At 47.5% G+C, this 12,207-nt stretch overlaps 1 protein-coding gene across 1 annotated transcript in view; it reads right to left on the bottom strand.

Annotated features, from left to right (window-relative positions):
- LOC122795993 (mediator of RNA polymerase II transcription subunit 1-like) overlaps positions 1–12,207 on the bottom strand; it is a 545,806-nt gene that overhangs the window by 418,980 nt on the left and 114,619 nt on the right. The window contains exon 2 of the mRNA XM_044064474.1: positions 5,296–5,382. Coding sequence (XP_043920409.1) covers positions 5,296–5,382 — 87 coding nt within the window. The remainder of the gene's footprint in view (positions 1–5,295; positions 5,383–12,207) is intronic.

Below are 12,207 nucleotides of genomic sequence, written 5' to 3'. Positions count from 1 at the left end.
AAGTTGCTGCCGGTTCGAAGGGGGAAGAGGTCAAAGCACCTAATATGAAATTAAGATCCCACGGTGGAGTTGGATGAGAAATCGGAGGTCGTAGCAGCCCAGCACCTTTCATGAAGGCTTTACACAACGTATTGCTCATCAAAGGTGGGTCTATACTTTCATGAAAATTAGAAATAGCTGCTAATTGAACTTTGATGGTAGATACCGAAGAACCTTGATTGAATAAGGAAGCTAAAAATTTTAAAACTTCAGACACCAGGGTAGTAATGGGATCCAATCCCCGGAGTTGGGCCCAAATGGCGAATCTCTTCCATTTGCTGTTATACATTTTTTTAGTGGAATTCTTGTGGGCCGAGGACAAGATATGTATAACTTCCGAGTCCAAAATCTGGTTCCTGACTATGGTCGGAAGTGGAGGAGCCAAGCTGTTAACCTCAATGAGTGAAGGGACTGATGCAGCTGTCCCGACTGGTGAATCAAGAGATCTGGAACCTGGTCCAGGAACCATGGACCGTCCAGTGCGTATTTCTGAAGAAAAGGCAGCCAGACTTGACGAGGCCAGTATGGGACAACTAAAATCATCTTGCACTGCAAGTGAATCGCCTTCTGGATCACCCTGGGAAGTAGGGGAACCAGTGGAAAGGCATACAGTAGGGCCAAGCTTGGACTAGGGCGTCCTTGGGAAACCCCCCCAGAACTGGGGTGAGAGAAAAGAACTGTAGACATTTCGTGTTGAGGGGAGTTGCAAAGAGGTCACAACAAGGAGTTCCCCATCTTCTGAAGATCTGAGCTGCCACTCTGTCGTTCAGAGACCACTCGTGCGGGGAGAGAATAGTTCTGCTTAGCCTGTCGGCTATCACATTGGATTTCTCTGGAATGTGTGTTGCTACCAGGAAACGGTTGGTTGTAACAGCCCAATCCCATACTCTCATGGCCTCTCTGCAAAGGGGGTAGGACCTGGTCCCTCCCTGCTTGTTCAGGTACCAGACTACTGACATGTTGTCGGACTGAACGGCAATGATGCCCTGGGGGAGGTAACTGTGTAGTGCTTGTTGAGACAGAAGCACCGCCCTCATTTCCAGTATGTTGATGTGTAGGGAACTCTCGTCGGGGTGCCACTTGCCTTGGACTGACCTGCCCAGGTAATGTCCCCCCCACCCCGTTTGGGAGGCGTCCATAGTCTAAGTGGCCACTGGAGGTGGAGGAACGAAGGGTCGCCCCTGATCCAGGTTGGAGGAAAGAAGCCACCAACGGAGGTCCTGTTTGCACGTCTCCGTGATCATAATGAGGTGACAGAGGGAGATCCTGATAAGACCACTGGACTGACAGGAGCCACTGGAGAATCCTCATGTGCAATCTTGCTAAGGGAACTAGGAGAACAGTAGCCGACAAGGAACCTAACAGTTGTAGGACCATCCTTGCTGGGGCTCGGCGTTTGAAGAGCAATGCTCGGACTTGAGATTGTAATTTTTCTATCCTCTCTGTAGGGAGATAGACCCACATTTGCTTTGAGTCCATCTCTACTCCGATAAACCGTATGCGTTGAGATGGCAGCAACACGGACTTTGCCCAATTGAAGGTGATTCCTAGGGAGTCGCCTAGAGAAATAGTGGCTGCTAGATTTTGCAAGAGTAGACGCCTGGAGGTGGCAGTTAGGAGCCAGTCGTCTAGATATGGAAACACCTGGAATCCTAGACTTCTCAGGTGAGCAGTCACCACTGCCAAACATTTGGTGAACACCCTGGGGGCTGTGGTGAGACCAAAGGGCAGTGCACGGAACTGGAAATGACTGTCTCCCAGGATGAAGTGCAAGTGTCTCCTGGACGCCTGATCTATCAGGATGTGATAATAGGCATCCTTGAGATCTATGGAGCACATCCAAACACCTTTCTCCAGCAGCGGGAGAATGGATTGTAAAGTGACCATCCGGAACTTGGACTTCTTGACAGAACGGTTGAGCTTGCTGAGATCCAAGATGGGCCTCATGTCCCCGGTCTTTTTTGGCACCAAAAAGAATTTTGAGTAAGTCCCTAATCCAGTCTGGTCTTCGGGGACCGGTTGGATGACTCCTTTTTGAAGCAGCTTTGAAATTTCGAAGGCTGCGAGATCCCGTTGACTGGGTGGTGGGTCCGGGATTTTCCGGTATGGTGGGTGGGCTGCGAAAAGGGGATGTTGTAACCTCCGGCAATGATTCGGAGCACCCATCGGTCCTGGGTGATATTCTCCCAGGCCTTTAGGTGCCTCTAAAAACGACCCCCGACTGGCTCCGGAGCAGCGCAGTCGGGCAATCCTTCAGGAATGCTGAAGGTTGAGGAGCCACGAAAGGACTCGCGGTCTCCAGTGTTGCGGGGGCCCCTGCCGCCTCTGGGGCGGCATCTTCCTGAAAAATTTCCCCCTCCTCTGCCTCTAGAAGGGGGATCATCCTGCTGTGAGGGGTAAGTCCTCTGAGATTTGCGGAACCACATTTTCCCCCCTCTTCTAGCCTTGGGATAAGGCCGGAAGGGGGTGGAAAACCGTGCCCCTACGGCAGTCAAAGTCTTACCCTCTTGTTCACAGCGGGTCAAGGTGTCCTTTACCTTGGGTCCAAACAAGGAGGACCCATCAAAGGGGGCGTCGGCAAAGGAAGACTTGAAGGCCTCCGCAAAATGACACAGGCGGAGCCAGGCCTGTCTCCGTAGAGCAACACCTGTACCCGCCGCTCTACTCGCCCCCTCGGCCGGATATGAAATGAGCCTCATGGACGAGTTTGATATAGATGACAGGATAGCCAAATGAGAGCTAACCGTCTGGGCCAACTGCTCAGGTAGGTTACCAGAGAAGGTATCCGACAGGTCCTTGACCAGATCCCTCTGAAGTCTGGTGAAGTGCGTAAGGTAATTCAGAGACCTTAAATTAAAGGCCGCTGAAGTAAGGGTGCGCTTCCCGTACCGATCCATACTCCTGGACTCTCTATTAGGAGGGTGGACGGACGTTGAAGCCTCTGCCACATCTTGCTGGGTAGCAGATGCCACCACCAGGGCATCTACGGCCACGCCTTTGGATAAGAATTCCTTTTCTGGGGGGGGGGGGGGGGGCAGCATGAAAAAAATTTATTCGGGCGAGCTGGCACCGGTTCCACAGAATCCGAGTGCTCCCATGCCCTTCGTGAGATCAAATCCAGGAGCTCATCGAAGGGCGGAGACACCCAGGAAGTGGAAGGCTGAGCCCCGAAGGCCTTGAGGAATACCGACTCCTCAGCAGAAGGGGGTTTGGATTGCCAGTCGCCTCGTTGTTTGAGGATTTCCAAGATGTCCACAAAGGAGACATCGTCCGATGACGACTTGGGGGACCCGTCCGAGTCATCGAGGTCGGTGTCTGAGGTGAGAGACTCATCAGGCGAGTCGACGTGCTTCCTCTTACACTGTCTCTTCCTGGGAGGTTCCTCCGAAAAAGCTTTGGAAGGACCCCCAGGAAGGGAGGAATCCCCAATGGGGGTGACCTCAGGCTCCGGGGCTCCGCTGTCCTGAGACAGGGGGACAACAAAGGAACAAGTCTCCATGCCAAAGGAAGGTGCCGGAGAGATGGTGGAGGTAGCCAAGGAAGATTTGGCTAAAGCACTCCTCATGGCCATGAAGGCCGGACCCCCAGAGTCCTGGGACGGTCCGACCCCAGAGGCCACAACAGTAGAGGGCACTCCCGCAGCCGAAGCACCGAGAGAGGGGCTCGGAACCGAAAGCATCGGACCCGAAACTTCACCCCCGGGGCTGACCGAGGAGGTCTGTGTACCGAACTCCAACCCGAAGGTCGGGGTTGGAGTAAGGGTCGGAGCCGACCCGAAAACCTCCACTGGCTCCACCAGCACCGACTCCAACGGTGCCTAGGCTGTTGGAGGAGGAACCAAAACAACAGGGTGGACTATCTGCTCCGGAGCCGACTGGGCTGGAGCCGATACTAACTTTTGAAAGACTGGAGACTGAAACAGCCTTTGAAGTACCCTGTCAATATCCGAATCGGACATCCTCGAGGACCGAGAAGAGACCGATCAGGCCCGAGTTGACTTCTCCGCCGGTTCCGAAAGACTGGGGGACCAGCTCCGAATAGTCTCAAGTATTATCGGCGCCGAGGGAGATTCCACCAGTACAGCAATTTCCCTCGGAGCCGACGGGGACTTCGGCGCCGAAGTAAAAGAGTCTGAGAGTGTGCAACGTTTCTCGGCTCCGAAATCATTGGAGCCGAAGAAGGTGACCCACCTCTCGATGCTCGAGCTCTCGGCTCCGAGGACAGAGGAGTCGAGGCTGGAGGCACAGAGGCAGACCGTTCCGACCTCGGCTCTGAAGTCCGTGGAGCCGACGGAGAAGCCTGCCTTGATTTCTTAGCTGTCGGCTCCGACGGACTGGTCGGAGCCGAAGACGACTTCTTCCTGGAGGGAGAGGGGGAAGAAGATAAAGCCTCCTCAAAGGAAGGGGAGATCATCCCTTTCAGTATCAATTTGTTTTTCCTCTCTTGGAGGACACGGGAGGAAAAAGCGTGGCATACACTACACGACTCCTGAAGGTGCTTAGGCCCTAAGCAGTAAACACAGAGAGAGTGATCATCAGTTATCGACATTTTGTACCCACACTTGGTACATTTTTTAAAACCCGAAGGTCTGTGCTCCTTCAACATCACTAACAAGCAACCAAAAACCAACTAGGGACAAAATAAACACACAAGCCAAATCCCTCTAACTTAAGCAGGATAGACTGTAACTACGCTCTGACAGAGCGCGAGGGCAAGGCCCCTCCAACTAAAACGGGACCTCAGGAAAAAAATACCACACAAAACAATTGCAACAATTCTATAACGATTTCTTTAAAAAAAAAAAAGAAAGGCCTGAACAAATCCAAAGAAGAGTGCGAGGGAACCCCCACCAGTTAAAGCGAGAACCTAACGCCAAGAAAAAAACACACAACTTTTTTACAGCAAAACACTCAACAAGTGATAAGTAGCTGTTAAAACAGCTTTTGGGTGAAAAATTAGAGAATTTCTGACAGAAAACTTGTCAGTAAAGAGTACTTAGCCCAGCCAAGTCGAGACCACATCTATTGCTGTCAAGTGGCAAACGAGATCTGGGGAAGTGGTGGTGGTGCATCCTGGGATAGGGAATAGCTCAGCCAATTAGAGACTTCGCTCTATAATATAGCGTGCCGAGTCGGAGCCGAGGATTGGCTCCGAACCCATCAGTACAGAATGTAGGCGAGATAGGATCACAACATCAGCAGTTAGAATACTTAGTATAAACTGTGCATGCTGCTTTAATAAAACAGGCAGAATTACCATTATTGTCATTCAGAATTATTTGCTCTCCAGTATCCGCAAATAAGTCATACGGTGAAACATAATACTTGAGGTTCATTAGGTGTCCTGTTGGAAGAAATTAAAAAGAAATTAGAATTCCACAGGAGAGTGGCTGTGTTGTGCATGTAGGTATCTTACAATTTTACAACTGCAGCATCTCCCTACTTTGCATTAATGATGAGCATTACACAAAAGCATACTTTTTTGTTTTAATCATTTGACAGCAAGGTAAATGACCTTTAACTAGCTCCAGCTAGGTAACTGATCTCTAACTACCTCAGAACCCGAAAGGGGGGGGGGGGCAGAAAAAGTGGAAAAGTATGACTAAAATAAGGGAAAAAATCTCAGGTTATTATTTAACACCAAACAGACAACACAACCATTAAAACAAGCCACATCTCTAAAAACAATCAGCAGTAATAAACAGTAGAAAATCATGAATTTCATCTGGCATAAACAGAACACGAAGACATTTAAATCAGCATCAATGTTTCTCGGAAGATCCTCTGACTTGAGTACAGCAAATGCTCCATACGTTTATTAAAAAAAAAAAGTCTACAAATGACTGTATTTTGCAGTGTCTCCATCCTTAAAAATCGGTCTTTGGATAACAGAGAAACATTACATCATCCCTGTGATCAAAGAAATGAAAATCTGTGGGGAATCAAGTTTTTGATATGTGGAAGTTATACTACAGGTAATCAATACGACAATAAGCAAAGAGACTTTCGCTTAAAATCAACCCACAGAAGTCAGAATTTACCAAAATCTAGTCAAATTAATAGGCCTTAAAAAAAAAAACAAAATCACACTTATGGTAATAGTGTGTGTGTGTGTGTGTGTGTGTGTGTGTGTGTGTGTGCGTGTGCGTGTGCGTGTGCGTGTGTGTGTGTGTGTGTGTTGGGGAGGAATCCACACTCTTCTTTGCACTTTAATGAGTAGACATTTTCTTTTTTTTTAAACTGAGAAAGTGCAGTTGGGGAAAACCTTACCATAACAGTAGAGGCCCTTCTCTTCACTGTTGCAGTATTCTTTACTAAAGGGATTCCCTGCTAAAGTTAGTCCAACATCTAGCCAGTATACCAAAGCCATAGTTTTTTATAGATGTCATATGTCACATGTATGCTCCCAGCTCTAGGTGAAGGGCACAAAGGTAACGTACAGATGTACATACCTCAGAAAAAAGTAGCCTCAGGAGGAACTACAGTCTTAGAAAGGAGTAGGAACATGTGCACCCAAAACAAAAAAAAGGAAAAAGAGTAGGTTCATAGGTTGGTACTAGGCTATCGGCCCTAGGACCTATACAAGCCTAGCCATAACAATTCCCTGGCTATTTCTTCCCAGAATATTTACTTCGCTGGTCCCCTGTCTAGCAGGGTGATGGACATGATCCCCGGGGTGAATTTCCCATCTCCCATCCAATCGTCAAGGTTCCTTTTGAATAGGGCCAAAGAGGGGCTCTGCTTCAGAGTAAGTCATCTCTGGGTCAGGAACCTATCCCTCCAGCATGTTTTGTTCATTGTGATGACCAGATTTAGATCCCTGGAGCATGTGGCGATGAGGGATTGGGATTTCCTTAAGTGAGGCATATCCAACAGCGCTGGGTTTGACATGGCCGTGTATGTTAAGCAGAGATCGCCTCTGAGTAGGCGATATGTGACAGAGTATAGCTGGAGTTTTTTTTTTTTTTTTTTTTTTTTTTTTAAGACCGTCAGCACAGGGCATCTGCTTTAGGCCTGTGATTCTTTTAGTGAGGTATTTCTGTGACCTTTCCAGCTGTTGCAGTTGTATTGTGAGGTACATACCAAATGGGGCGTTGTACTCAATAATTGGTCTAATGAGGGATGAGTACAGTGGGACAATGACCTCCTTTTTTTATGGATGCAAAGGTTTTAGCGATGAGGTGTGCCACACAGAAGGATTTGCCTGACTGTTGTGGCGATGTGGTTATCCAAGGTGAGACCACTGTCCACCTGTGTCCCCAAGTCCCTTATCACACTTTCGGTGTTTAGTGTACTGCCACTTATGTGGTAATGCATGGGTACATGTTTTTTTCCCAAAGGGGATAAAGTACAGTTTTGTACCTACCATAAATGTAGATGTCCGATAGGTATGCAACTGCAGTCCTGACATATGGGTTGTCCTGCCTCAGGCAGCCCTTCGGTCGGCCGGATTCCAAAGTCTGGGTCTGGCGTCGGCTGATGTCGCCCCTTCAGTGTTTCTTGCCCCAGATACCAGGTGCCCTCTAAGGAAGGCTAAATTTTGAAAATAGAGAAAAAATTCCAGACAAGTAAAACATAAAAACAAATGCACCATAAAAGATTACCCCAGGTAGCTAAAATGAGGGGTAGAAACCCAAAAGAATACCACAGAGGGGTAGAAGGGAGGGAAAACCTGACTGCAGTTGCATACCTACCGGACATCTACATTTATGGTAGGTACAAAACTGTACTATGTCCTTCAAGGATGCAACTGCAGTCCTGACATATGGGTTGAATACCATAGCCAACCTGGGGATGGTAGGAACTAAGACAAAGATGGTGTAGCTAAAATGCCCTGCAGGACTGCAGAAGCAAATCCTTCTCTGGATCTGGAATATAAAGGCAGGTTATAATGTTTGGAGAATGTATGCACGGAGCTCCATGTAGCAGCTTCTAAAATGTCCTTTGTTGCCACTCCTCTTAAAAAGGCTGTGGAGGTGGCTGTAGCTCTGGTGGAATGTGACCTGATGTCAGCTGGCACAGTTTTTCCATGAAAAGAGTAGCAGAATCGAATGCAGTTTCCAATCCATTTAGAAATTGTCTGTTTGGAAATTGCTTTTCCCTGCAATCCAACAGCGTAAGCTACAAAAAGCTGGTCAGATTTTCTGAAAGACTTTATTCTGTCCAAGTAGTAGCACAACTGTATGTGTATGTCCAAGGAGTGCAGAAGTCTCTCTCCTTTATTTTGAGGATTGGGGAAGAAGGTAGGCAGGTGAATAGCTTGATTCAGGGACACCCTGGATACCACCTTTGGCATGAATGACGGACTGGTTCTCAAAGAAACTCTGTCCTGATGAAAAATGAGAAATGGTTGTATTGCCATAAGGGCCTGTAGCTCAGAGACTCTTCTTGCTGAGGTTACTGCCAGAAGGAAAGCTGTCTTCCAAGATGGAAATTGCAACTCTGAAAATGCTGCTGGTTCAAAGGGAGGAGGAGTTAATTTTTCCAGCATGAAGTTGAGGTCCCATGCAGGCACTGGTGGTTTCCTTGGAGGGTTGATGTTCTTTATACCTCTTAGAAACTGTCTTAGCAATGGGTGAGAAAATATAGGCGGATCAGTGTTCTATTTGGCAGATATTGCTGAAGCATGTATTTTTATGGAAGAATATGAAAGGCCATTGTGGAGCATTTCAGCCAAATATTCTAGAATCTGTGGAATGCTCATCACTGTTGGGTCTCTACCCTTTTTGCTGTTCCAGATAAGAAATCTCTTCCATTTTGCTGAGTATGTTTTTCTAGTGGAAGGTCTGCGCGCCTCCAGGATGATCTCTTTTACCCTTTTGGAAAGTGTATCCTGAGGAATAGTCATGGAATCTTCCAGGCTGTCAGCTTCAATGTTTTCAAGCTGGGGTGTAGTGTCCTGTAATTGTGTTGTGTCAGAAGAAGTGGCCATAGAGGAAGGAGCCACGGATTGGTGTGTGCCAAGCTCCGTAGCAGTGGGCACCAGTGTTGTCTTGGCCAGTCTGGAGCTATCAGTATGACTTTCGGTTGCTCTGTCTTGATCTTTAGTAACACTTTGGTTATCAAAGGAAGAGGTGGGAAGGCATATAGTGTTAGAGAGTTCCAACTGAAGGAGAGAGCGTCCACCTTCCATGCTTGAGGATGGTATGTCCTTGTGCAAAACTTTTTCAGATGGTGATTGAGGTGGGAGGCAAAAAGATCTATGTCTGGCCTTCCCCATGCTTGAGTTATTTGTAAGAAAATGTCTGGATGCAACATCCATTCGTGTGGATCCATGATGTTTCTGCTTAGGCTGTCCGCCAGAACATTGTCCTTCCCTGGTACAAACTGGGATTGTAGCTCTATTTTCAGTTGTAGGGAAATATCCCAGAGATTCATTGCCAGTCTGCAAAGAGGGTAGGAATGGGTACCTCCTTGCTTGTTTATGTACCACATAACTGTGGTATTGTCTGTCTTTATTAGTAGATGGCCCTGATGCATGAACTTTTCGAAGGCCTTGATTGCATGTATCACTGCCAGCATTTCTTTTTGGTTGATGTGCAGGTGCTTTTCTTTTTGTGTCCATTGTCCTTGAATGCATCTGCCCTCCATGTGCGCCCCCCCCCCCCCATCCATGGTCTGAGGCGTCTGTTGTTATGGTTTGACTTGTATGTGGCTTGCTGAAAGGCAGACCTTTGTTTGACTGACTTGCTTGCGCCCACCACAGAAATTCCTTTTGAAGGCATGGAATGAGTGGGATCAATACTTCCATGCTGTGGCTGTGTTGAGACCATAGACTTTTTAGATACCATTGTAGTTTCCTCATATGCAGCCTTGCGTGTGGAATCAGAAGAATGCAAGATGCCATGAAACCCAGGGCCTGCAGGATTTTCCTTGCAGTCATCTGGGTGTGTGTTGCCAGTTTTTTGAAGTATTCTGGTAATTGTTTTTGTTTTTCTTTTGTCAGAAATGCCATCTGGGTGTTTGTGTCCAGTGTGGCACCCAGGAAAGGTATTTGTTGGGATGGTACGAGACTTGATTTCTGAATATTGACTGTATCCCAAGGCCTGCAGTAGGTGAATGACATAGTCCAAGTTTTTTAACAAGGCTTGTTCGCTGTCCGCTTGTATAAGGCAGTCGTCCAGGTAAGGGTATATTTGTATCCCCTGAAGTCTGCAATGTGCAATTACTGATGCCAGGCATTTCGTGAACACTCTGGGCGCAGTAGATAAGCCAAAGGGCAATGCTGAGAATTGATAATGCTCTGAGCCTGCAAGAAATCTGAGGTATCTTCTGCAACTTTGTCTGATTGGGACATGCAGGTATGCCTCTTTGAGGTCCAGAGTTACCAGCCAAGACCCCTTGCCCAGCATGGGAAGGAGTTGCTGTAAAGTCAGCATTTTGAATTTTGGCACAATAAGTATTCAGTGTGGACAAGTCCAGAATGGGTCTCCACTGGTTTTCTTTTCTTGGGACAAGGAACAGTCTTGAAAAAATCCTTGGCCTTGTTCTGCAGAAGGAACCTTTTCTATTGCTCTTATCTGAAGTAGGTTTGTTATTTGCTTGAGTGCCTCTGCCCTTTGATTTGGTGGCAGGTTTGGCCTGGCATGCCTTGTTGGTAGTGTATGAAAATGGAATCTGTATCCTTTGTCTATTATGTCCAGTATCCATTTGTCCTTTGTAATATTGTGCCAATTTTGTGAGAATAAAGATAATTTTCCGCCCAAAGGTGCTTCTAATTGAGCCCTGGATGGCGGAGTCAAAGTCAAGCCATTGAGATTGTCCCTGTGGAGCAGTGGGAGGTCCTGCCCCACCTCTCTGGTTCGGAGGCTGCCATTGACGTTCTCTATAGGAGCCTCGAGTTTGCCCTCTACCTCTGCCACGTCTGTTTTTGCCTCTTTGAAATTTGTCCGTGTCTGGAAAGGACCAATGCTTAGAAGGCCAATTCCTGCTGAATCTTGGAGGCTGTACCTGGAGGAAATCTTTGACTGCACTGATTTTGCCTTTTCCTCTATTTTCTTTAAAACCTCTTGTGCAGTAGCACCAAATAGCTTATGTCTCTAGTGGTGCGTCCAAAAGCTTAATTTTCACATGGTCTGGCAACGTTTGTTCCTTTAACCAAGCATGTCTGCGTATGACCGCACCTGTCATTGCTGCTCTACATGAAGCTTCCAATGCATCATATCCACACTGAAGGAAATGGTTGCTAACCTGTTGAGTATTATGAACCACATCCTGTAACCCCTTTCTATCTAATGGTTCAGGGGAAGCCAATTTCTTTTGCAAGTCATCCAACATGTATTCCTGATACTGAATCATATGAAATTGACAATTTAATGCTCACATAGAAAGGGTGGAAGATGTATATACTTTCTTGCCCCACCTTTCTAAAGCCCTAGAATCTCTTTCCGAAGGAAGTGGATTCTTAGCAGTAGTGGAGGAAACCCCTTTAAGCCCCTGAGAAATAGTTTCAGGGTCAGCAGTATGGCCCTTGTACAGAAATTGATGTGTGTCTGGGACCCTGTAGTACCTGTCTGGCTTGACAAGGAGCAGGGGGGGGGGGGGGGAGTCAGGGGAAACACTAGATTCCAAGTACACATCATCTAAAACATTTAAAACTGGGGGAATAGCTAAGGGTCTATGCTGAGGTAGCTTTAAAAATTCCCTTAACCTTTTCCTAGAATCTGAGTATTCTTGGCCTTGCCATTTGAAGTGTTCCCTCATGGAATGAAGCGTTTCTCCAAAGGAAAACTCCTCAGGAGGAGAAGCAGAGGGAATGGATTCCTCCGCATGTGCAGAATCACCTGAGGCCTCATCGGAGGACTGGGGATCTACCTTCTCAACCCTAGGCCTCTTGACAGAAGGCGGCTGAGAGCCTCTCTCTGGATGTGGCTGGGAACCCCTAATTAAAGAAATGAGGTCCTCAGCTAAACTTAAAATTTGAGAACCTGAAGTGGATCCCAGAGAAACAGATCTTGGAGGGAGAGACTTAGCCTGTTTGGCAGCCTTAGCACGTGTGTAGGCCTTAATGGACAGACAATGAAGGCCTGGCAGCCCCACGTGCTGGAGTAGTCTTATCCACTGAAATGGTTTGAGGAATATCCTGGGCTTCGGTCTCAGAGGGGAGAACAGAAACTGGCACCGAGCTGGCCTCCGGTACTGAAGTAACCGGTGGGGCGGTGTCGTCGGT

The sequence above is a fragment of the Protopterus annectens genome, chromosome 2.part2, assembly GCF_019279795.1.
Source record: "Protopterus annectens isolate FY-2018-M chromosome 2.part2, PAN1.0, whole genome shotgun sequence".
Lineage (NCBI taxonomy): Eukaryota > Metazoa > Chordata > Ceratodontiformes > Protopteridae > Protopterus > Protopterus annectens.
Note: the sequence above shows the minus strand (reverse complement) of the source record. Positions and strands in the feature narration are given on the sequence as shown.